Below are 27,115 nucleotides of genomic sequence, written 5' to 3'. Positions count from 1 at the left end.
ATTTTGTTTTTTATACTCAGTCTTGGTGATGCAGAGCAGGAGTTACATTAGGGGAGAGCAGGGGAGGAAGGCTCCCCTTTGGATTTGAAGCAGCACCTGTCTATTCCTATATTTCTGGCCAACTCATCTGTTTTACCCAGTGACTCTGAGCAACTTTTAAGGATAATTAAATGGGATTTGTGTGCTGGATTTCCATGTGAAGGATAAATTCTTCTATTGGGAAAAAAAAGGCTGGTGGCAGTTGTGTTCATAACATTACACGGTGTTACTGAGACAACAGTGAATCATAGAGATGGAAAGAAACCCTGAGGGTCATTTAGTCCAACCCCCTGCAATGCAGGAATATGCAGCTGCCCCTTATGGGGATCAAAAGCTGCTGTTTCACTTGTGTGGCAAAATTCGCAAAGGACCTCTGCTTTATGCGGTTCCACAGCTCAAGGATTTTATTTGTTTGAAGAATTAGAAAGAAGAGATTGAATTCTAATGTATTTATGTACTAGGCCTGTTAATAGACATAATAACACAGGGCAAACTGAAGAAGAAGAAGAGTTTGGATTTGCTATCCCGCTTTATCACTACCCTAAGGAGTCTCAAAGCGGCTAACATTCTCCTTTCCCTTCCTCCTCCACAACAAACACTCTGTGGGGTGAGTGGGGCTGAGAGACTTCAAAGAAGTGTGACTGGCCCAAGGTCACCCAGCAGCTGCATGTGGAGGAGTGGGGACACGAACCGGGTTCCCCAGATTACGAGACTACCGCTCTTAACCACTACATCACACTGGCTCCCACACTGAAGCTAAGGTGTGCTCAAAACAACAACAACAACAACAACAACTTTTAAAAAATCATTTGTGACCTAGGTTATGCACATCAGTTGGTCAGTCCACAAAAATGAATTTGCCTTATACCACTGCCACTGCTCTTGATTATTTCAGGCAAACAATTATATTGGCAGTATTCTGCCAGTTTTATTTTCACAAGGATTCACTGTTCTCATGCTTATGAAACACACCCTCTTGTGTGTACGACCATCTCCCCTCTCCCCACTGCTTACTTGAAATGTTTATCCTGCTCAAAAGATTAATGCTTTGGTACTCTAACTGTAGGCCAAGTTTCTGGTAGAAGTCCTTCCTTCACTGTTGAGAGGGGCAAACAAGGTGAGACACTGCAGACAATCTCCTGTCTCTAATGTTTTTGCAAATAAGCATTTGAGGGCGGGGGAGAGTTTGGGATGACAGTGTTAGACTGTTCCCTTTTCATGATTCTTGCTACTCTATCCAATTTGTTTTTCATCACATTTTCCTCCCTCCCAGCAAAAATTAACTGGCCAGCCAGCCATTCCATATCCACTGACCATGCTCAGGCCTTATTGGGCTATTTAGGGCTTTCCTAAATCCCCACCTAAAGTTTTTCCACTAAAGATATAATAAATAAGGGAGACATTCCCTAGGGTTGCCATACTTCAAAAAGTTGTCGAGCTTTTTAAAGGAAGGCCCCAAAACTGTTGAGTTTTCCTTAAGATACCCATCAAAATTGTTGAGATTTCTTTGGGAACAAACCCAAATTGTTGAGCTCCCCCCAAAATAGTGGTTTTAAGCTTTTGGAACTGTTTCTGCTGCTTTTTCTATTGTGTTGCCATACATCCAGGTTTTCCCTGACATTTTGCCAGTTCGGCAAAATTCCCCCCTGATGCCATTTTTACACACGACAACCAGGATATGTCAGGAATTTTCCTACATTCCCAGTCTCCCATAAAAATCTTCTCTCTGCTCCACTTTCTCCCTTGCAGCTTCTTCCTGAACATTCATACAACCATCACCATCTCTCCCCATGCAGTGGAAGCTAGTAATCCCTGGAGCTGGTGGAGCAGTGGTCAGGGCCGCTCATGGGAGACAGAACCAGGGGTCCACTGGAGGCAGAGTCAAATTCTGTTTCTCATCCTCCTCCCTTGCAAAAATATAATAGGCAAGTTAGCAATTCTCAGGCATAAGCACTAGAGGACAAAGGTCGAACATACAGAAATAGGTCAGTGGCAGAGTATGTGCTTTGAATACACAACCGCCCAGTTTCTAATGCTAGCATCTCCAGGTAGGACTGGAAACTAGAGAACTGGAATCTTACTTTACAGGAAGGACCATAGTTCGGTGGTAAAGCACCTGCTCTGTGTGCAGAAGGCCCCAAGTTGAATCTCCAGATAGGACTGGGGAACACCAGCCCTCCACTATCTGAAACTCTGAAGAGCTGCAACTGGTCAGGGCAGACTGCACTGAGCTAGATGGGCCAGTAGTTTGTCTCTGAAAAAAGCACTTCCCTGATGTGACGGTTTGCTCTGGATTTTGGTGTTTGGTTTTACTGTTTTTTAAAAAAGCAATTTGTGTTGGAGTTAAATTGTTGCAAGCCACTTTGAGGTACAAAGATAAGAAAGCTAATATGAAGTAATGCGTAATATTTATTGTGCTACTTGGCAAATGGAGGGGATCCAACGAGAACCCCTCTCCCTCCTCCTTGCTACCTTGTTGGTGGCATTTTTTGGTTTCAAGAGTCAATGGAGTGCACCTCTGGGGTGAAGTCAGACTGCTGTGTTAGCAGCACTGAAGCGACCTCCCTGGGGTGCAAGCCTGGGCAGTGTATATGGAGGTCCTGGGCTGCCCAGATGAGAAGATCCATCTCTCGGCCTCGCTGACGTGGTCCAAAGGAAAGAAGAGCAATACATCTGGCAGAGCAATACACCAGCTTAGCTGCAGGAGTTGCTGGAAGGAGGCGTGCAAGGCACTATTTAACTGCCTTAGGGACTCTGCTCTGGATTTGTCTAGGGTTTCTCCTTGGCCTTTTTTTCTCCTGAAGGCAGTGAAGGTTTAGGACCAGAGTTTTCCTTCTCCTAGATGGGCTACCTTCCCAGGTTGACAAGTCTCATCTGCCCCTCACTTTATTCTTCTGTTTTTTAAATATCATTTTATTAAATTTTCTGATTTACAATTTAGAATATTCATTTAAACCTTAAAATATCAATGACTTCCCTTCTTCTCTTTCGTGGTTCATTTTGCATAACATAAATCCCTGCATATTTTACATGAACTAAACCATTCAGTATTCCATTACTGCATCCATCAAAACTTATTTACACTGTTGAATTTATCTTAATGCTGCCAATGTTTCCAAGTGCACACAATTTCCCCACAATATATTCAATAAACATTTTCCAATCTTCTTTAAACGTATGTTCTTCTTGTTCTCTTATTCTGTATGTTAGGTCCTCAAGCTGCGCATATTCCATCAGTTTAAGTTGCCATTCTTATTTAGTTGGGACCTTGCTCATTTTTCATTTTGGGGCTAACAAAACATGGGCAGCAGTCATGGCATACATAAATAAATAACCTTTTTTGACACCTGGGAATTTCTGTCTGAATTATTCCCAAGGACTCGTCTGCCCCTCATTTTACAGCACATGCAGAAACTGCTTTCTTGACCGCAAGACCCACTATTAGTCTCATCTGCTCAATCCGCTGTCTTTACATGTAGGAGAAGTCCCTAACCCACCAAGGGTTTGAGACCTGTCAGTTACCCTCACCTGGTTTAGCCGCCAGTCAAATCCGTTTCCCAGGGTGTGGCTGAGTGCAGGGTGGGGACCAAAGGTGGACAAACTATGCCAATGTGTCCCCCACCAGAGGTACTACTTCTCCCCTCATACCCCATACGCTCCATTGATATCATCTAAACTGTATTCAGGAGAATGGAAGTGGGGGGTCGGGCACGGGGAAGCTTGTTTAATACTGGATTTCTTGCCAGCTAGAACCATTAGCTGATCATAGAACATATGCTATGTAATAAGACAGATTGGGAAAACATTGTGGGGATTTTATCGTCAAAGAAAGTTTATACCATAGAACTATCGTCACATTATGTTTGTTTTTACCTAAGTAATCTGGAAAGTATAGATATGATTATAGAAATACACTGGATTTGCAAACATAAACTCAGTGGAAATGTCCCAATATCAAACAAGTGACCTTCTGAGAAACAAAAATGGACTACAGTTTCCGAAGAAAAACACACAATATTAAACCATTTGCATTAGTTTTACCTCTCTGGGTCTGGTGAGTAGTTGGTTGTATATCCGTAAATTGGTCGTTTTTGGCCAATCTTCATGATTTCTGTGCAGTTACACAATATGGGTTCCGTGCTGGTTTAAAGCCTCATTGAGAAATATTATAAAGCTAGGGGAAAGGAATTAAATTTCGGCCTAACTAGATGTCATTGGAGGGGGGGGGGGACACGAGTGCCGCCAACCAGCCTCTCCCCTCATGTGTTTCTAGCAATATCTCATAAAAGAAACATGTGACATTATGTCATTGTACATAGCAGCATATCCTCGTCGTTGACTACTGCTTGCAGGGAGTGTGGAAATGCTGAACATGATTCTGTCACATCACACATTCCTTGTGCTCAACACATCTTGGATGTTGTTGGAGTCAAATTCCCACCCATCCCAGCCAGTATACTCAATGGTCAGGATGAAGAGAACAGCATCAAGAGGGCCTCAGATCCCCCATTCCTGGCCTAAAGGAGGTTGTGGGGTTTTTTTGGGGGGGGTGGGGGTGGTTTTTACTTTGCTTATGTATTTTGTGTTTTTATATTGCAATTTTATCCTGTGAACCACCCAGAGACCTGCAGGTATAGGGCGGTATACAAATGTAATAAACAATAAATAAAAATAAAAATAAACCGAATACCTCCATTACAAAATGACCACACACTGAAACCAGTATAAAGCCGGTTTGTAATTTGTTGTTCTCTAAGGTGTGCTGCGGTTCATAGGTCTGAAAATAGAATCATGTAAGAAGCCATGACTACAGAGGTCTCTGGATGCATTGTCTATTGATGGGAATTAGCCACGATGGCTGAATTATTGAGAGCGTTTTAAATTTTTATTTGATGATGAAACTTTTATATTGTAATGCCACGGTGGCTGTAAAGTGTTCCGTATGTTTTATGCTATAAACCGCCCTGGAATTGTGAACTGAGGATGGAAAAAAGAGAAGGAGGAAATATTGTTCCCAGTGATACCAATGGGAGCTTCTTTGCCAGGGCTAATAGGAGGGAATGAGTGTCTGTGTGACTGGTATCTGGCAGGGGTGAAATGGTTAACCTTTCCCTGAGTGCTGTGGTCCTGATCCACATTTTTTAAAAAAAATGTTTTGCATCACTACAAAGGATGTTGTAGTTTGATTCTATGCCCCCTTCAGAATGAATTACACTCTAAATGCAAAAAGAAAAAAGCCCCTCTCTCTGCTGCTTGGAAGGGAAGAACCAGACCAACAGATTCAAATTACAGGAAAGCAGACTGCAAATAAACATTAGGAAGAATTTTCTAATGGTAAGAGCTGTTTGACAGTGGAACCAGTGTTTTTACCGGCACCTATTTCCCCCCCAAACAACCACTGAGTGGAACAGACTCCCTCTGAAGGTGGTGGACTCTCCTTCCTTGGAGGTATCAAAGGTTGGAGGGCCATCTGTCAGAGATTCTTTAGCTGTGATTCCTTCACTGCAGGGAGCTAGGCTAGACAACCTTGGGGTCCCTTCCAATTCTACCATTATATGATTCGTTGATTATCGCTTTCTGAAGACAGAAATGAAACAGAGGGAAGAAGCAGAATTGCCCTTGCATGTTCTGCAGGCCTAAACTTCACAATCCACAGTTTAACGAAATATAATGGGGGAGGTGGGGTTGCAGTATATTACAAAATAAGGAAGCGGTTTTTAACTGTAGAAGTTTCATTTATTTTTAAAATGCATTTTAATTCTCTTTACACAATGAAACCAGAGCCGGCTCAGTCATTAGACGGACTGAGGAAGCTGTCTTAGGGCAGAAGCAGCCACCAAGGCATTAGTCCTGCAGGGGCCCCATCTGTCCTGCCACCAGTGCAGTAACAGCACTTGTTTCGGCCCAATCAGGTGAGATCCAACCCAAAATTGAAGCCAATGATGGCACCGCTTCACCAGCGGCAAAGGTGGCAGGGCAGGTGGAGAAGCGGCAAAGGTGGCAGCAGGTATGACGGTGGGGGCTGCAGAGGCAGGGCCAGGCGGCGCTTTCTGTTTCAACTCAAGCTGCGAAACAGCATGTGCCGCGCCTGCATGAAACACACATATATAAAGAACGAGTACAATCTGCTTCTACTTATCAGTGATATGATTTATATTACACCCTTCAGAAACGTTTTCTCCATAGCACTTCTAGAGCATTAAACAACATTTAAACAATTAAAAATGCAACAATATTAAAATGAATAAAAACAGCATACTCAAAGCTCTGGGCAACATCTGGTGATGTCTGCCTGCTAGGGCAATGAAACTTTGCTTGGACAGAGTGACTTCTGGTTTCTCGTCCCCCCACATCTCCCCCAAATCTGTGCCAACAGTCCAGCACAGATTTGGTGAGCTTAAGTAGGACTGCAAGAGGAACCAGAAGCAGAAGTCCCATTTTGTGAGTAGATCCCTGCTTGGATCTACCTTGGATCTCACCCTCCAAGTACTGAAAAATACACACATGCAACATTTATGAAATTTTCTTCTCATCTTAAAAGCTTACAGTACTATCCTGTTGTTTACAACAATAACAATAACTAATAAGATAAATAAGGGCAAAACATACAGTTAAGATTAGAACAAACAATTTTGTTATAATAAAATTATCAAGTTTGCTAACATTAGGAAAAAAACAAAACTGTAATTTTCATTTTATTATTTGCCCTGGGGATAATTTTCAGCAGGACAAATTCAATATTTGGTTGATGTTCCCAGATAACGATGTGCAATCTTCTTGAATATATTAAAGATCCCTGTTAAAACACAGAAAAGTTTATGTTAAAACTGTGCATTGTCTCTTTTATCATCTAAGTATTTAAAAATGTTTTACAACCTTCACACTGGAGAGATACCATTTTGAATATGTAAGCAAGGACATTGCCAACCTGGAAAGGGTTCAAAGAACTTGGCTCTACATCACTTTTTAAGAAGTGCTTGATTTTATTCATTCTTTTGTTTTATCACCTCCAGTTCACACCATTATCTTAAAAGTACATTGCATCAAGACTTACGAAGCGATCCAGCCAAACATTTAAAAGTTCAACATTGATTTCGGCAGGAGGAAGTTAAACACCTGCTTAACTTTCCCATTGAAATCAGATGCACTGATTTCTTAACTTTGCCGTGATCATCCCTAACAAATATGTATATATTACGGAAATAGAATTGCTCAATACATATTCAAACCTTTGTTATTAGACAGTATCATTGTACCTAGTTGCTGATCGTTCAGAGCATCTGCTTTGCGTCCAGAAGGTCCCCATCTAGCCTAGTATTGTCTACACAGGGTGGTAGCAACTTTCCAGGGTTTCAGACAGGGATTGAACCTGGGTTCTTTTGATATGGCAAAGCCTAAGCTCCACCACTGTGTTACCTGGCAAAGTGGGGCTGACCGCTCCATGCAAGTCACTGCTTCATTTACTCCAAAGAATTAGAGAGCCAAAGAAATCTACACATGTAGACTTGCTGCCCAGACAGTGAGGCTTGAAGAAGCATCACTTAGACCCTTCGGAAAATGTAATAATTAATTTTCTTGGTACTTCACTTTCAAACTTGGCTTTATAACATGGGCTTAATTAACAACTTCAAATTGTTCTACAGAGCTGGCACAAGAGACGTTCAGTTTTGAAAAGGTGGGGCTGCTTTCAGGTGTGGTTAAAGATTACACTGCTTTTCTACAACGGAATGCAGCGGTGCTCTTTTAAGTGGCAAGGTTCCACTTGAACTGTTGGCATAGCAATACACATGCTTTTGAGGTATACCTGAGGTGGCAGAGTAAATACATCCTGCCGTTCCACCTGGTCTGATGCATTCAGCTCACAGTGTCTGACTCAGCCAGAAAAAAACCCTGGAAACGAGAACCCCCCTCCCAACTCCCCCTGGTTTACACCTCTGCCCATAGATGAAGTGTAACTGTGGCAAAACAAAACTACAGCGCCACCTCTGGAATACAGAGAACAGTCCTCCAACTACATCAGGTTACATATGGGATAGTGTTCCTCCAGATTTATTTTTTTAGCCAGTTTATAAAAGTATTACCAAACTGCAAACACATTTCTAAAAACCGTGGTGTTAAAAATATGAAATAAGGAAACAGAAAACAAATGAATGACACTGAATCAAATTAATTCTCTGAAAATGCTTGGCAAAACAGAAGTGTTTTCAGTCAGTGATGAAATACCAAAATGGTAAGTGCATGTCTAATTTCAGTGGGAACATTACTGGTTGGACTCCAAATCCCATCAGCCCCAGCGTGTTTGTTCAGGGATGATGGAAGTTATAGTCCAGCTGCCATCTACAGACCACATGTTCCCCATCTGTGGGTCCAGATCTGTTTTAAAAGGAACGTGTTCATTGTAGCATTATACTGTAGCTTTGTAAACTGCTTAGGGACTATTGTCGTTAATATAAATTGTTTAAATGAATGAATTAAAAATAAAACTAGCTTGCTCTGGCTCCTATATATCAGAAATATCTAGAGATTCTAGAAAAGAAGAAGGGTCTCCGTTCTTCCCTATTATAACTGGCCAAGATTTCCAGGTCTAAGAGCTGATACATAACCACACCTAGCATAATCCATTAATGTGACTCAGCACCCCCTGCAAATGTGCATTCCTTAAGAAGGCTTACTCATCAGCAGATATTGGTTGTGGCAAATTCTGATCAGACACATCATAAGCAAGAAGACTATTATGAAGAGCTGTGTGAAAGGAATGTTCAGTCTGACTTGGACTTCAGTAGGTGTCACCCATGGGCCCCCATCTAATGCCCACCAGGTTCCCCTGTCCAGTCCTGCTGCTTGCCACTGTAGTTCCACACATTTCCTCTGACACTTCCCTCAGTCACTCTCCTCTCTCTCTCTGCCATGTCTTCAGACATTTTTTGGTGATAGGCAGCGAATGAGCCATTGCATTTTGGCAGTGGAGGACCTTGGGCTCTCAAATTTCAGTGGCGCCTTGTGCAATGCCAAAATTCAGCTCCTTGCATGCCTCTCGCGCTCTGTTCTACAGCACTGTTTCAGTGCTCCCTGCAGTGTGGCACCCAGTGCTGCCACACCAGTCACGCCACCCTAAAACAGCCTGATTTTGGGCAATCTAACATGTTAAGTGGTCACTGCAGATCGGAGTCAAGTTTGGTTCCCATCCAAAAGTGGCACAGCCGCCCATCACTAGAACATATCTGGGAGGCCAGTGTGCGTTTGTGTCTAGTGACAACAGGAGGATCAGGCCGGTCGGTGACAGTCTTTCTGATCCCCAAAGCCCTCAGCCCAGTTGCCTGACGTGGTTGACCGCTAATGTTGGGCCTGCTTATACTGAGTCAAACCAAAGGTCCATTTAGCCAAGTAGGATCTGAACGAAAGGCCTTTCCCTGACTTGCTAATAATAATAATAATAATAATAATAATAATAATAATAATACAGTGGTGCCTCGCAAGACGAAATTAATCCATTCCGTGAGGCTCTTCGTATAGTGGTTTTTTTGTCTTGTGAAGCAAGCCCATTGACAGCTTAGCGGATTAGCGCTATTAGCGGTTTAGCGGCTTTTAGCGATCAGCTGTTAAGCGGCTTATCAGCGGATCAGCTGATAAGCGGCTTAGTGGCTTAGGAAAAGGGGGGGGGGAGGGAAAAAACCCTGCAGGAACTCGCAAGACATTTTCGTCTTGCGAAGCAAGCCCATAGGGAAATTTGTTTTGCGAAGCGCCTCCAAAACGGAAAACCCTTTCGTCTAGCGGGTTTTCCGTCTTGCGAGGCGTTCGTCTTGCGGGGCACCACTGTATATTTATACCCCACCCATCTGGCTGGGTTTCCCCAGCCACTTTGGGCAGCTCCCAACTGAACATTAAAACACAATACAGCATTAAAAATTAAAAACTTCCCGAAACAGGGCTGCTTTCAGATATCTTTTAAAAGTAAGATCGCCTTGCTTATTGCCTTGACATCTGATGGGAGAGCATTCCACAGGTGGGCGACACTACCGAGAAAGCTCTCTGCCTGGTTCCCTGTAACCTCACTTCTCGCAGTGAGGGAACCGCCAGAAGGCCCTCGGCGCTGGACCTCAGTTTCCAGGCAGATACTCCTTCAGGTATACTGGACCGAGGCAGTTTAGGGCTTTAAAGGTCAGCACCAATACTTTGAATTGTGCTCAGAAACATACTGGGAGCCAATGCAGGTCTCTCAGGAGCCAGTGCAGATCTCTCTTGCTCCTAAGAGTCTTTCAACATGTAAACGACGTGATTCACCACTATGACTGGTACATGCTCAAAGAGGAGTGGCTCACGCATGGCCCTCCAGATGTTGGAGTCTAGTTTCCACCAGCTGCAGTGAACATGGCTAACTTGGAAATTTCAATCCAGCACTAGCTGGAGGTCTACAGGTTCTCCATCCCTAACAGAGACAGGCATACTACTCTTGAGATTATTACAAAAGGATAATTGGAATTACAAATGTAGTTATACTCCTGACCTGGTTATGTTTGAATTCCCAAGGAAACCTAGCTCAGATATAGGATTTGGGGGTGGGGGTGGACATTGGGCATTGATAACAGCAATCTGAGTTACACCCCAACACAAACTCTGGTCTTGTTTTTCACTAATAACAGTTGGCCAGAGTGATTGTGAAAGATGCAACAGCAACCACAAATTGTCTTTAAATTCCTGATTATTATCCCAGTGTGGGCGACCCTATGCACTCTTACCTGGCAGCAAGTCCCACTGGATTCAACAAGTCTGAGTAGGCATGCATCAGATTGCTCTATTAAGGAATGCATACACCTCCAGCAAGCCAGAGGGTTTGTGGGTAAAAGCAAAGGCATTCATCAAGAGGTGTGTATTTTTCGGTTTCTAATGGCATTGCTGACATCTAGCGGTAAAACTTACTGTACTTCATTGCAGGGATTAAAATCTACTTCAAAGTTATGTGTTAAAGGTTTGATCCAGCCAGTGCTAAAACCTTTTAAAATCTCATCCATTTGAATGGGAATAAAACACACACACGTTCTTAACAGAAGCCTTATTCTGGTGTTATTAGAACCGGCGTTATTAAGGCGCCCAGTGGAGCTGCCCAGAATGGCTGGGGTAATATAAGAACATCATCATCATCATCATCATCATTATTATTATTTGCAATAATTGTGGGGGCCATGCACACAGACCTCACCCCCCACCCGCAAACATCCACATGGATGCTGTTTTCAACCTTTGCATCTTCAGTGCAAAGGATTGAAGGGAGCTTCTAAGAATATGTAGCTGAATGCCCTCAGAAGCTTGCCTAAAGTGAGGAGCCCTGTGTAATGAGGTTTTGCAGTACCAAGGAGGCACCTAAGCACCTTTAACTGAGCATGTGCAGAATATTTTTCTGCTGAACAAGTGATGGTTGAAACTGAATCTAACAAAGCCATGAACGGGTATGTGAGCACAGGGCTGCTGCCCACAACATTCGCACGACTTCTTTCACCTCAGTTCTAATAATGCCTGAATGCACCTTCTGTCATTTAAATAATTGTGAGTGGAATGCAGTTAATTTTGGTCAGATCCCTCCGTGTCTTCATTATCCCAGGGCCTAAGTAAACATTAGGGACATGGGTGGCGCTGTGGGTTAAACCACAGAGCCTAGGACTTGCTGATCAGAAGGTCGACGGTTCGAATCCCCGTGACGGGGTGAGCTCCGTTGCTCGGTCCCTGCTCCTGCTCACCTAGCAGTTTGAAAGCACGTCAAAGTGCAAGTAGATAAATAGGTACCGCTCCGGCAGGAAGGTAAATGGCGTTTCCGTGTGCTCCTCTGGTTCGCCAAAAGCGGCTTACTCATGCTAGCCACATGACCCGGAAGCTGTACTCCGGCTCCCTCGGCCAATAAAGTGAGATGAGTGCTGCAACCCCAGAGTCGGTCACTACTGGACCTAATGGTCAGGGGTCCCTTTACCTTTTTAAGTAAACATTAATTGCATAGTTAACAAAGACATCTGGATTTGTAAATACCTGGCATGTGTTTGGGGAGGGTGGAGTCATTTTCATGGGCACTACAGTGGATGTGTAGGGGAGGTTTAGCTTTCCTTCCCCAGCTGCGATCCCATTAAAAACTGCCGCTGCCAGGGCCAGCCATGGATGTTCCGCCACTCCAGGCCAAACAGAAAATGCTGCCCCCCCGCTGCTGCTGCCTCCATGCCCACCTGTCTTCCTCCTCTGCTGCCGCCTGCCTCCTCCTCCTCAGTGTCTGCCTGCAGCCTTGGAGACAGTTGTGGCAGACAGGCATGGAGGAGGCAGTGGCAGATTTTGGCAAAGCAGGCAGCCAGGCGCAGAGAAGGCACAAGAGGAGGGATCTGCCACCTGAGGCAATTTTCTGACCTCGCTGCCTAGGCAGTGTTGCCCTGGTCCCTGCAGGGCCATCAGCAGTCATTGAGATTATTATCATCAGGCTGTATATCATTTTGATAGGACCAATACCTAATTTCTTTCCCATTACCTGCTTCTTTGGAGTTTAGCCACTTTACTTTCCAGTAGTAGGGAAACGAGCATTTTTCCACGATTTTTGACGTCGTGGTAGGCGACCAATTGGCTGATTTTCGGCAAAGTCCTTCAACCTCTTTCCAACCACGTCATTAATTAAGCCTGAAAATTTAATTGCTTTGAATGGAAGTTTATCCAATAAGCCATTTAGATAATTTCTTTGAAGCTATAGTCGGCACGGCAAGTGTACTGATTTATTTTGATGCATAGTTGTCCACAAGGGCTCAGGGGATATTAGATATCATTAGGAAAAGAATACATAGTTCATAAAACATACATAGGTCAGAAACTAAATGCAAAAAGGCTAGAAAATGAAAGAAACAGAGGTTTACATGTGCAGGAAAGTGCTTTTCATCTTTGGGTGTTGTCTTGTTTTCGGAGTTCCTTAGCAAGATCAATAATAGTCAAGAGATACATATGCCCAGTGCTTTTTCTCCTAAAAAAAATGTTTAGGGGTACTCTAATTTTCCTACTCCTATTTAAATACTGCCCCTCAATGAGGCAAAACTTAAGATTCACAAAGATTTTAGGGGTATGCATACCCATAGCTGTCAACTTTTCCCATTTTCTGTGAGGAATCCTATTCGGAATAAGAGAATTTCCCTTTAAAAAAGAGAAATGTTGACAGCTATGTGCATACCCCTACGTCCCCCCAGAAAAAAAGCACTGTATTGTCTTTAGATTTGCATGTCCTAAAAAAACCAGTGCCACATGCATGATTCCCCAGCACAGCAAATCATGCCTGAAATTTGGGGTGCCTGGGTCTGCTGCCCTAAGACAGTCAAAAGTCCCATTAGGCACGTTTATGAAATTTTAAATACATAGGAAAGGAAGGAAGGGCAGGGTATGACTTGAAGTAAAGACTTTCCCACTAGTTTCAGCATGAGAGACTGCTCAAATCATTTGAGCCAAATTTAACTTTGGCTGACTTATATCAGAAAGAGCAATTCAACCACGAAATCCATTACTTATATAGGTGGTGGCCTCTCCCTGGTGGTGCTCTTTCAGTAGCAGCCAACTATTAGGGATGTTCTAGCTCTGGGTTTCTTGAACTCAGCAGTAGTTGAACAATATACTCTATAAGATCCCCACTAACTCCACATGATTCTATGAAATATACAGTTAGAAACAGAAGTTTGCATCTAGCATTGGAGGGTCCCCATATTTAAAAAAGTAAGAAGACCAGGACACCCTAAAAGTTGTTGAGCTTTTTGAAGGAAGACCCCAAAATTATTGTGTGTCCCCCCCGCACATATGGCAGCCGTGAACATTAGCTACAAGTAGACCCACTGTAGCTAACAGACGACAGCTAATGAAGGTCCATTAATGTCACCGAGTGGAATTCAATGGGGTGCAACCCAGAACTACTTATTCACAATAGTTCAATAAACATTCCTGTTATTGGGCTTGTCATTCTAGGTTTTCTCAATAGTTTTTGAATCAGCCTTCTTATTATGTACCAGAAACAAAATTGGGCTCACATTTGGACTTCTCTTAAGTTTACCTACATCAACTCTTCATGGATAATTTGCAAGCTGAGTTCTAACAATAAGTGTGTTTATAACAGCCATGGTGAAATATACTTGTAATGGTCAATTCTGTTTGTTTGTTTGTTTGTTTGTTTGTTAATAAGTACGGTACCTGAGATCACACTTGGAGTGGATCTAAACACAGGAAAAATAAGTCAGAAATTAGATCTTGTTAACAAAAGAAAATAATCTCTATGGAAAATTGAGTTTTTAAATTTCCTGGTCTCTGGCGCCATCTGGTGTTGCATGTTTATAGTGCATTCAAATTGCTGTTTCTTTACTAATGTAGCTGAGTCCCTGATCACAGTGCTATTCTGTAATCAGTATGGCAGAATGTTAGCTAGTCTGTATTACCTTATTTCTACTAACTTACAGTCAGTCATTACTCTTCCTAGCTGGTTCGACGCCATTCTTTTTACCACACCAGTCATCAAATATGGAAGGAATTCTTTCTCAACATCTGTATGATGTAAGAGAGCAAAAGAGTCCACCTGGATCAGTCCAAAGACCCACAAGGCCATCCTTCAGCCCCCACAAAAGGCAGCACAGGAGTGCAGTAACATCTTCCCTCTTGTGTTGCCTAGCAACTGATATTCAAGAGGCATACTGTCTCTGAGAGGGGAGGCAATACAAAGCCACCCTGACTTGTGCCCTGTTTGAAAGTCATAATTGTGGTAGTTCAATTATGCATTGCTTCACAGAAGGACTTCATTTTGGAACAAGCAAAGATGACCGGGATTCTTCTGTTCTAAGCTGAGTGGTCTGAAATATACATCTCTTCTTTTTAATACTCCAAAATATCTCAGCTGTCTGCAAATATGTGTGTGTGTGTGTCCTTGTTCAGTTCATTTTAGCTGATTCTTTCCACCAGGGGGATAACCTGTTTTTTGGTCTGAGGGGCACATTCACCCTTTGCCAACCATGTGCCAGTTGTGGGTGTGGCTACCTTCACAAGGCTGTATACACACAGGACACACATAAGCACACAGTCCATGTAGATCCATGGGTCATGGGATGGGGCGTTATCAAAAGGGTTGTTGATCTGATGACTAGGGAGGTGTGAGATGCGTCCCTGTTAAGGTGGTGGACTGGGTGGAGAGGTTTAAATATGTGTCTTTTTCACCACCAAAATTGGGGGACCAGAAAAAAATTGCTTGGGGAAGCCTGGTTAACCCTTAGTTGGGGGTTAATCAGCCCTGAACTTTGTGATGCAGAATTTCCGTTTTAAAAGCTTATGTGCAATAAAGAATGATACATACCTCTTTCTATGATATCGAAGAAGAAACCCTTATTGTGAAGATCATTAAAGACTGAAGGAATGAGGTTCGACAAGTATCGCAGAGAAAAGGCTCGAGATGAAATTTTCTGCTTGACTTCTGACGACTTTGTATTTGCGGTGACCTGCTGCGCTTTACGGCGAGCCTTTAAATAATAAGGAAAGGGTGCATATAACTTCAAGCAATGTAGACATTTTTCTATAGAACCATAGAATTGTAGAGCTGGAAGGGAACCCAAAGGTCATCTAATCTAACCCCTTGAAATGCAGGAATCTTAACTAAATCATACATGACAGATGGCCACCCAATCTCTGCATAAAATATGCCAGCGCTCTAAAACAAACAAAAAACCCCTTCAATTAAGTGCTGAAAAGCTTGCTGAATCCTGACCAAAGAAACTGTAAGAATCCTATGAATTACTTTTAATGAGATATTAAAATCTTTATTAATCTTTATTAATTTGTGCAATGTGTGAAGAAACCATTTTCCTAAAAAGGAAAAAAAATGATACAAGAAACGGAAACTGAAGAGAACAATACAGCATGTACTTCATCCCAGGCCTTCAAAAGCTTATTTTCTTCCAGTGAGCAAATCTATGAAGCAGGGGTAGAGAACCTGTGTCCTGAAGATGCTATTGGACCCCAGCTCCCATCAGCTGTAGCCAACATGGTCAATGCTCAGGGATGATGGGATCTAGAGTCCAGCAAAGGAACTATTTCTGTTTACCTGTTTTGTATTTTAGTTCACCACATCTTACCATGCCTTTGTGTGATAACACCTATTTCTGTCTGCTGATGGCAAAGGTTATGGCCTGGCCTTTGATGAAACAAGGCAGCTTTCTAACTAAGTGGTTGCCTGGTTACCTATGGTGAGTGACAATTGCTCCCAGGTGACCAGGTGAGGTACACCATCAGCACTGCCTCTTTCCCCTATTGTGCTTTTCTCTTTTGCCCCCTTAGTTCTGCCAAAACACAGCTCTGGCCATATTCCACTGGTGAAACCCAACCAGTCTTCAGATGCTATGAGTGTGGCATGTAGCTATACAGTCCCAAATCGGAACCAATCGGAAGCAGCGCTTTGGTTTCCGAACGTTTTGGAAGTCAAACAAACTTCCGTAATGGATTCCGTTCAACTTCCAAGGTACGACTGTATTACATTTATTACGATGTCTCTCTCTCTGTGATTATACAGAATGAAGAGCGGGTTAGGAATTTTTCAAATGAACAAGCAAACTTGGGTTCACATCAGCTATACCTTTTCCTCATTCCGCCGTATCTCTTGTTGCTCAAGGCGCTGGACTTCAGCCAGCTCTGCATTGCGCAGTTCGTGATATCCGAACTGGTGTGCCTGAAGATTGGCCAGCTCTTCTTCCTCCGTGACTTCCAGCAAAGCTTGCTCCACGGTTTTTCCAACTAAAACTTCAACAATTGGTCTGACTTCAATATCGAAGTTAAAGAGCTGAGGATAAAAAGCCAGCGCTGAGTCAACATATAATGTTACGTTTTATGAAGGGGGAACAGAAATAACTGACTTCTGAAACAATTGCTGAAATTACAAATGAGCCTTTCATTGGTGACAAGATTGTTGCCATATGTCTGGATTTACTCGGACATTACCATGGGATTTCAAAGGCGGAATTGACATCCAGATGGAATTTTAAGTCAATTGAAAAATCACGCTTTTGTAAAAAAGTTCAACAACTTTTGGGTTTTCCTAAAACAAACAAATAAAAAACCCTCAACAATTTTGGGGTCTTCCTAAAAACTTTTTGAAATATGGCAACCCTAGATAAGGCACTTGCAAGGAGCATGTTTACCTTTTGCAAATGACGGACAAACAGTAACGCTAATAATAGCAAATGCTGAAGTAATAACTATTTTTACACTATTTGGAACTTGAAACAAACTCTGTCCAGAACAAAATCCAAGGCTGCTAACAAATCTAGCAGGGGGAGATAGTGGGCTGGATCTGGACATTCAATCTTAGCATAGAGCCATTGAAATAGTGGAGCTTAAGTTAATCATAATTTAAGTTCTACTGATTTCCATGGATCAACTCTAAGCATGATCATGGCTGGATCCATCCCATTGTGCCAGCTGTTGCCTGTTCTCTAGCTTCATTTTGTGGCAAAATCTGGCAGGGTCGGATATCCTATTAGAATTAGTTGCTTTTCATCTGAACCTGTTTGTAATTCAGGAGCAACACACTCGAGAAGATCTCTTGCCAAAATAGCTTACCTTGTTCAGGAGTAGCCAGTTCGTTTACCAAAGCCAGGGACAAAATAGTCCTGCTTCTATTTTCCCCCTTTAGACATAATTTTGCGCTCAGCTAGCATATGAGAAAGGGCACTTAAGCATGCAGAAAATCTACCTGTAGAAAATTATGGCAAGGAGGTAGGCAGAACGGTGATTTTCTTTCAGGCCTCCACATTAGGTGATTTTGCGCCATAGAATCAAGACAAAGGTAAATCCTAGCACTATGCTTGCTCTGTTTGCCATTGCATAACAAAATCATCACTCGGCCTCTGATAATTGCTGTACTGCCTGCTGGACAACAGAGATAGCAGGAGCAGGTGGTCCTGTGGTCTAAACCACTGAGCCTCTTGGGTTTGCTGATCAGAAGGTCAGCAGTTTGAATCTGTGTGACGGAGTGAGCTTCCATTGCTGTGTCCCAGCTCCTGCCAACCTAGCAGTTTGAAAGTACACCAGTGCAAGTAGATAAATAGGACCGTTATGGTGGGAAGGTAAATGGCATTTCCGTGCACTCTGACTTCCGTCAGTGTTCCGTTGTGCTAGAAGCGGTTTGCTCATGCTGGGCACATGACCCAGAAAGCTGTCTGTGGACAATCGCCGGCTCCCTCAGCCTGAAGCGACATGAGCGTCATACCCCATAGTCTCCTTTGACTGGACTTAACTGTTCAGGGATCCATTACCTAGAGATAGTATCTTTTTGATAACTCTACTGGATCCAAAGGGCCAATTAAATCATATTTACTTAGGAAGCATTTTGTCAACAGGAAAGGATAAAACTTGCATGCCGACTGATCTGCATGCTATTCTGTTCTTCCAGTATTGACTTTTACAATGTGGTGTATGCAGAGCATTTCTGAATGCTTTAATTTAAGAGGAGAAGGGGTTTTACTGTTCAGGTAGTTTTATCAGGTAAATTAAGCTCTGAATACCTCTCCTTCTTCTATTTGTGTAGCGACATCTGCCCCAGTTTTTGATGGTACGAACAAGGGGCTGTCTGGTCTCAGCAGGAAAGCATCTGTTTGACATTCCATATCAGCTTCGATGATGCGGTCTGCAATCTCTTCCAGGTACAATTCTGAAACAGTGACACAATGAAGACTATGGTTAGGGGGCTGCTAGCTTCCGCAATTTAAAATTGGCAAGGCTGACAAGGGTGGGGGAAGCTTGTACAAATTACCAAGGTTCAGAATGGGGCCTGGGGCCCAACTATCTTGCATGTTTTACGTAATTCTTACCAAAGTATATGTTTCATAGTCAATGCATGCACAGAATAATGGCTTGCGAAGCTGTGCCGTGGACCAAGCAATTCCCAGTATTAATTTGAACATTGGCTTCTGCGCTTTGACATTATTAGGACAATGCAGTCTCAACTTATTATGCCACGTTTGTATGTGAACGCTGTACAAATATAACAAAGTTGTTATGTGATACTCATTGTGTTGCGTTACACGTATAAATTTAACTTTTAAAGTGTATGGTAAGCTCAGCAATGATTGTGTGGGTGCTTATAATATTGATATAAGTCATTAGGCTCTTAATATCCTCAACAGGTACAGATATGATCATATTTATCATTAATGTAAAATTGAGACCACACATTTATTTTATATCCCATGTACCATAAATATTTTTAGCTGGTCTGACCTTGTTGGGGTGGAGAGGTCTGAATTTTTTCCACCAGGGTTCAAACCCCTTCTTAGTGGCCCTGAGCATGGCTCTCATTGGCTACTTTTGGAGGAAGGGCAGGATATAAATAAAACCAACCAATCAATAATCTTTACTGAAATAGTGTGGGTCAGAGTCAACCAGTGAGTTGTGTCAGCAAAAGCCCTGCACAAGGATTTCTGGCGCTTTACCTGTCTGCACATCGGCCCGGAGCTGGGGAATCTCAACCTGAGGGGCATGGACTTCGCTCTCTTCCTTTGCTCTCTTTCTGGCAAGCATTTTCTGGTGGGCTTCTCGTTGCTTCTGAATCTCAACAGGATCAGTTTCAGCAGGGCACTGGGAAATGGGGTGGAAAGTTCCTCTTAAAATAGCAGCTAACCTGGGCAGAAGACAGGGCTTTATTTCAGCCAGAACTCAATGGAACTTAGTTCCAGCACCTCTCAGGTGAGAGCCATTGCCATAAGAAGAGAACAAGGGAGACATTCATGGTGAGTTCCAGCACCCTTTTTTCTAGAAAAATAGCAATGGTGGTAGAGATGAGAAAACCTAAGGTTTCTTTTTCCTCTTTTGGCTAGTAAACAAAACTCTTTCCTTTGGAGTCCTAGGCCAGGAATAATCCAAAGAAATAATCCAAAGAAAATTTAGCCTACTTAAATCCCATTGAAGTCAATGGAACATACATTCTGAATACATTCAGATTAAGAATTAAATAAGGGTAATGTGGTAGAATGCATTTCCCTCCCACAAGTGTGGGAGACCCTAGTGTGGGAAGTCCCCACCATACTTCAGTCCAAACTGTGTTGCATCTGTGCCTGAAAATAGCATTGCAAAAATGGGGGGCTCAAGAAAATAGGCATAGAATTAAGGTCAATGGGACTTAAATATAACCTTCAATCTGTGGCAGTGTAAGTACTCTAGGTGGCAATGCAATTTACTTAAACTTCTCTTCCCCAAAGCACTGAGATTGGAGAGTCCTGGTAAAACTATTCTCTCTGATTTACTTTCCAGTCCCAACTAAGTTCTCCCTCCCCTGGAGAGATAATTGTGGAATCCCTGGATACTTTCAGAATCCACTATAGGTTCCAAAGTAGTTTTCCATATGTTTAAATGTGCCTTACCCCAGAATATTTGTCAACCATGTCCTCTTAATCTGCAGCATTCCTCTGCTAAACTTGTGATGGCCCATTCACACATGCAAGTTGTTTCTTGATGCTGAAGTCATCATTTGATTAACATTAATGTGTGAACCGGCCTCAACAGTGTTCTCTTGGATATATGCGTGCATTTCCAACCACCATTTGCTTGTTTTCTCATGTTCAAGAAAAATATAAAGATTTGTGTAAAAAGGACCTACCCAAGGTAATGACTGAAGAGCATATGTGTTGCCTCGAACCACTCTTCTGTCATACATGAGATTCCCATAGCAGACTGGGTATTCTTCACTGAAATACATTAAATTAAGACAAGAAAAAGTTCGGTGGAGTTTGAAATGTTGTTAATCCAATATTTCTTAGAACAGAGATGGTGACCCTCAGGCCTCTTTAGCTAGCTGAAGGGATTCTCCCCAGGCCACATTCCTTATTGGCACTGCTTTGTACCCTCCTCAAGTGCTTTTTGCCTGGCTGGAATTTGTTCCGGAACTCTGGTAATGTATCTTGCAGACCCTCCAAGTGTCCCTATTCTCCAGGGATGTCCCTGATTTAGAGAAGCCGTCCCGGTTTCTGATTTGATACCGGAATGTCCCATTTTCCCTTAAAGGTAAAGGGTAAAGGGACCCCTGATCATTAGGTCCAGTCGTGGACCACTCTGGGGTTGCGGCACTCATCTTGCTTTATTGGCTGAGGGAGCCGGAATACAGCTTCTGGGTCATGTGGCCAGCATGACTAAGCTGCTTCTGGTGAACCAGAGCAGCGCACGGAAACGCCGTTTACCTTCCTGCCGGAGCGGTACCTATTTGTCTACTTGCACTTCGATGTGCTTTCGAACTGCTAGGTTGGCAGGAGCAGGGACCGAACAACGGGAGTTCACCCCGTTGCGGGGATTCAAACTGCTGATCTTCTGATCGGCAAGTCCTAGGCTCTGTGGTTTAACCCACAGCGCCACCCACGTCCTTAGGGTGTCCCTATTTTTTCCTTAGGGTGTCCCTACTTTCATTGGAGGAATGTTGGAGGGTATGGAGTTACCCAATCCCCAAGCTGTCTGAAGGCAATCCTGTATAGGGAAGATCTCTGTGTGTGTGTTTATGTTTTTCATAAATGTTGGAAGTTGCTCAGAGTGGCTGGGGCAACCCAGTAAAAGGTGTGGGGTATAAAGAGTAAAATTATCGTGATGGAATGGGACACCCCCATTTTCATTGGAGAAACGTTGGAGGGTATGTTCTTGGTTGCTGGGATGGAGGATAGAGAGGGGTGTGTGTAGAAACCAGCCTACTGTACAAGGGTAAAATTCATATTCATTCCTCTGCCCTCCACTGGTATGTGGCCCACAAGGGAATGTGGTTGTTGGACTGAAAATGGTTTCCTGTCCCTGTCTGAGAAGGACCCAAAAATGAAGGACAAAAGAAAAAAGAAGAACAAAAGATAGAGAAAGCTGTACTTACCAACCTAGAAATGCATTAAAACATACAAAGCTACTTAGATGAACTATCTGCCCACCCAGGCTAGTATTATGCACTGTGGATGTATTCTCTAAGATCTTGGGTGGAAGTCTTTCACAAACCTTGGTACCTGGTCATTTGGAGATGCCAAAGACTGAACCTAGGATGTAAGGTGTGTGCTCTGCCACTGAACTATTATCCCTCCCCAAAGGATAGCTGTCTGGCTACCTCCACTCCACTCTTAAACTAGGGCTGTGTACACACAATATCTTTAAAGTACATTTCAAGCACTTTCTTTCCCTCAAATAATTTTGGGTGCTGTAGTTTACCCCTTACGGAGTTACAATTCTCAGCCACCCTGAACAAACTACAGTCACACCTTGGAAGTCGAACGAAATCTGTTCTGGAAGTCCGTTCGACTTCCGAAACATTTGAAAACCAAAGCGCAGCTTCTGATTGGCTGCAGGAGCCCCGTTGGATGTTCGGCTTCCAAAAATAATTCGCAAACTGGAACAGTCACTTCCAGGTTGGCGATGTTTGGAACCGAAACGTTCAGGAACTAAGCTTTTGGACTTCCAAGGTACAACTGCCCAGTGCCCAGAATTCTTTAGTGGAAACAATGTCCTTTGAAGATGCTTTAATGGTATAATGTGCAACATGTTACTTCTGGTGGGTGGATTTTTCTAGAATAAGCCATGAAAGTGAAAGGTTATTGCCTGAAAATTCTCCCCATGAAGCCGAATGCTATGTAAGGTGACAAATTAATTAGCAAGTGGGACATTTGCACAATAAGAGGCATATTAGATCCATTTTCCCTTTGTGAAGCTGGTGTACTGCGTTGTTCTGGTTAAGAGTAAAAGAATTGCAAAATTCAGTGAAAGATCTTAAGTGAGTAACAAACGGAAGCTTTGAAAAACAGGACAGCAAAGTTTATAACTGCATGTATAGATTCTTAAGTAGTCTTGTTACTTACAGAAAAATCCAGAGATACAAGGTGTTGGGAACATTTGTTATATATAGTGTGCAAGAGATCACTTTCTACTATTTTACCACCAATTTAAAAATCACATTATTCACATGGCAACCGATAGATAATTCTACTTTTAAGAACTTGAGTACAGTACAATGATGATGTACCATTTGTTCATTTGTTTTCTCCTCGCTTTAAACTCTCAAGCTGTGTTCTCCAGCCTGCTGCTCTTTAGATTTTCTGAATCTGTCATTGGTGACATTTTATCAGATTTTTCATGGAAAGGGAAAATCCAGATTAAATAGGGCAGGGGATATGAGCTGGTATTGCAATGCCAATGATGTTGTGTGGACACCGCGGAAAACTAGCATGTGTGAACAGCACCATTTCCATGGTAAACACCCAACAGGAAGCGACCTACAAGTCCCTTCATCCTTGACCATTGACCATCATGACTGGGGCAGATTGGAACTGGAGTCCAAAAACATCTGGCTGGAGGGCCCAAGGTTAGGGAAAGCTGCTCTAAGGTAACTGTATGAGAAAATACAGCAATCCTAGAGTAGGTACCCCAATAGTGGGGCACACTTACTGCTCATGTGAGCATAAGTGAGAGAAGAAGCAGAGTAGATGATAGGGTAGAAAAACCAAAGTTGGAGATGTGAGGGCCTGCTCATGCCAAGACAATCTCCACTCTGGGACCGAGGACTGAGGCTAGGACTATTATGGTCAGGCAATGCTACTCACTGATCACTGGCTGTTGGATCTGGAAATCGTTTTTTAGAGGGCACAACTCGGGGGCGGGTGCTGTAAGAGTAAGTACTAGATGTTGGAGCACCATTTGGGGTGAAAATCACTGAGCCTGAGGTCATTCTGAGATTTGTCCACTTTTATCCACTTTAGTTCTAATAGACTTTTCAAAGACTTGGTGGCATTATAGAAGAATCCTCCTTGCCCACTGTTGCTAGGCGATGTAGAGTTCTAGCCTAAACAACGGTTGCCAAGGTAAACTGATCCGGTTTAGGCAACTCTGCTGATTAGCTGGCACTCCAACATTCTGAACTTGTCCTAAACCTTTCCTGATAAATTTTATCAGAGACAATGGTCGCTCCTTTTTCTTAAATGTATCTTAGGCTGCACTTCTGTACCCACTGATCTCGGTATAAGCCCTATTGTCATAGACTGGTTGGATGCAAAGGAATGGTGGGAGGAACCAGCAAGGGAAGAAGGCTCAGAGTCCAGGGATTGGTGGTGGGACAACAATGAGTGGTCATAGGGGTAAGAAGGAGAAGATTGGGAAAAGGAGATGTCAGAACCTGAAGAGGTAACAGGGCTTAGTGAGCTGGGAGATTCTGTGGCAGAGAGCAGTCCAGAATTAGCATCAGAAGCTGCAACAGGAGGATGGGAGGAGAGAGGCCAAGAGGTCAAAATGAGTCAGGCTGGTGAAGAGTCATGGGTGTCTCTCCCTTCTACTGTGACCAGCTCCTGTTCCCCCTTGTATCCTGGAACTAGAAGAGGCATGAAGAGGGGGGAGGAGAGGTTGGTTGCATGCAGGTGCTGTCTCTAATTGCTTGGGGGAAATCCTGGGGAGGCAGGGACTTTCAGTCTTGGCAACTGATCCATGGGGCAAGACCTACTGGGTATGAGCTGCTAGGCTCATTAGGCCCGACACTCCGCCAGGTCTGTGTAGATTGTGCTCTTGCTAATAAAGAGTGAACTCCAACTTGCATGGCGTTACTGCCTACTCACTCCTGACACCTACTGAACTAAGCGGGTTCTACTTGTGAGTAGGATTGTCTGTTAATTTGGATTCTGACATTATACAGGGAAAGCATATTATAAGAATTTGCCTATCCTTCTGTTGTCTTTAACATTTCCTCTTCAAAGCTGTTTTTAAAAACTACTTTTATGCTTACATTAGGCACAACAACGAAAGGAAAATGAGAACATGCCAGTGCTGTTCTTCTGTTGCCAGTTGAACATGAGGAAAGAGGCAGATGATGCATGTCACTGGTATCATACCATTTGCAATGGTCACTCCTGGGAGTTTTACCACAAGATGTCACTGTGATCCTTTTGTGTGTGTGTCACTGAACATATTTTCCTCTGACTGCAGCCTCAGATAGCGAGATGTTCTCAGGCATACAGCTCTTGTTCAGATGAATACAAATGTACACTGCTGTAATCAACATAGTATTTGACACACAGTAAAATAATGTCTCGACTATAAAACATATACATCACTCTGAATTAGAGTCATGGAGAGTACTATGTGTAAAACACACACAGGCTGATAATTGCTTTTATGTAAAAGAAGCACATGCTTACTGGAAAAGCTCTGCTGTGTGTCCAACAACAGCCAACGCAGTGTAAACAAGTTGATTCCTTTCGTTGTTGCTGAGTAGTCGCTTGACATATAGAAGTTAAGCAGGTGAAACCTTCCCTGTCACTTTCCTTGGATTACTTGGTCCCATTGGTGGCTAGCTTCCAGTTTGCAGCACTAATCACTGGCAGACAAACCTGCCCCATGGCAACCATGTTCTGCCTCCACTGTCAGAGTGGGGATGACAAGTGGGGAGAGTGCTGTTGCACTCAGAGCCTGCTTGTGGGGTTCCCATAGGCATCTGGTTGGCCACTGTAAGAACAGGACGCTGAACTAGATATGCTTATGAAACGTGGACCACTTATAAATGCCATCTCCAACTCCTCGAAAGTTGAAACGGTGTCTCCGAAAAAATTTACACAACACTTGGGAAGACAGATGAACTGATGCCAGTGTACTGGAAGAAGCAAAGATCACCAGTGTTGAAGCAACGATTCTTCAACATCAGCTTTGTTGGACTGGTCATGTTGTGCGGATGCCTGATGATCATCTTCCAAAGCAACTACTCTATTCCGAACTTTAAAATGGAAAGCGTAATGCCAGTGGTCAACAAAAGAGGTTCAAAGACTTTCTCAAGGCAAATCTAAAACAAGTAGTATAAACGCTGACAACTGGGAAACACTGGTCTGTGAGCGCTCCAGTTGGAGAACAGCCTTTACCAAAGGTGTCATGGGTTTTGAAGATGCTCGAACTCAGGACAAAAAGGAGAAATGAGCTAAGAGGAAGGCACGTTTGGCAAACCCTCACCATGATCAGCTCCCGCCCAGAAACCAATGTCCCCAGTGTGGAAGGATGTGTGGATCCAGAATTGGCCTCCACGGTCACTTATGGACTCACTGTAAAAACCGTGTTTATGGAATACAATCTTACTCAACTACGAGTGATTGCCAAAGAAGGAGGAGGAGGAGGAGGAGGAGGAGGAGGAGGAGGAGGAGGAGATAGGCCTTTGCTCTGACCTAGCAGACTCTTCTTAAGTTCTTATCTTTATGCCAGGACAGATTTACTTGCTAAATGTGGCTGTTAAAGGCACAGGAGCAGGGCTAGTAATACAACTGCAGACTAGTGAAGGCACATATCCACCCTGGAGATGCACTGGTTGAGTGGCTTCAGTTTGCTGTTGGATAAGTGTGTTCAGTGAGTGCATTTGGACAAATTTCAGTTCCTGAGCCAAACTGAGGTACGATGGTACCTCGAGTTACAGATGCTTCAGGTTACATACGCTTCAGGTTACAGACTCTGCTAACCCAGAAATAGTACCTCGGGTTAAGAACTTTGCTTCAGGATGAGAACAGAAATCGTGCTCCGGCGCGGCGGCAGCAGCAGGAGGCCCCATTAGCTAAAGTGGTGCTTCAGGTTAAGAACAGTTCAGGTTAAGAACGGACCTCCAGAACAAATTAAGTACTTAACCCGAGGTACCACTGTAGTTTGAAGGAAGTGGGAGGTTTTTGGTTTGCTTTATATTTGTTCTTGTTTTTCTTACATATTTTGTGTTTTTATTTTGTATTGTTATGCTGTGAACCAGCCTAAGATTTTAGATGAAGGGCGGTATACAAATTTAATAAATAATAATAATTCTGGTCTTGTCTGAGCTGAAGTGGGATCTGTACAAGGTACCCCAAATTAGGGCCCTCTCCACTCCTTGTGGTGACTTGGGTGTCCAAAAAAGCAACAGGCAAAAGTCTGCTGAAAGGGAAATCAGTGTTTCTAAGCTTACCATATAAAGAAAATGTTTGGATGGATGTGGGGAGGGGAAAAGTAGAGCAAACACCAGGGTGCAAAGAAAAAGGACAAGGCAGAACTCTATGTGACTGACAGGTCTCGCTTGTAATCAGAGGGAATTATTTAACCAGACTCTCTAATCCAG

At 43.2% G+C, this 27,115-nt stretch overlaps 1 protein-coding gene across 1 annotated transcript; it reads right to left on the bottom strand.

Moving 5' to 3' along the window:
• Positions 1-6,650: 6,650 nt before the first annotated feature.
• RSPH3 (radial spoke head 3) lies at positions 6,651-23,806 on the bottom strand. Its single transcript, XM_081906926.1, has 9 exons — positions 23,616-23,806; positions 20,660-20,747; positions 19,497-19,641; positions 18,570-18,715; positions 16,643-16,846; positions 15,371-15,533; positions 14,485-14,571; positions 12,539-12,684; positions 6,651-6,835 (listed from the first exon to the last, which is right to left on the bottom strand). Exons 1-8 carry the CDS (start codon positions 23,738-23,740, stop codon positions 12,563-12,565), a joined length of 1,080 nt encoding a protein of 359 aa, XP_081763052.1. The 5' UTR covers positions 23,741-23,806; the 3' UTR covers positions 6,651-6,835; positions 12,539-12,562.
• Between the last annotated feature and the right edge of the window lie 3,309 nt (positions 23,807-27,115).

Source organism: Podarcis melisellensis, assembly GCF_964234715.1.
Source record: "Podarcis melisellensis genome assembly, chromosome: 3".
Classification (NCBI taxonomy): domain Eukaryota; kingdom Metazoa; phylum Chordata; class Lepidosauria; order Squamata; family Lacertidae; genus Podarcis; species Podarcis melisellensis.
This window is presented reverse-complemented; position numbering and strand designations above follow the sequence as displayed.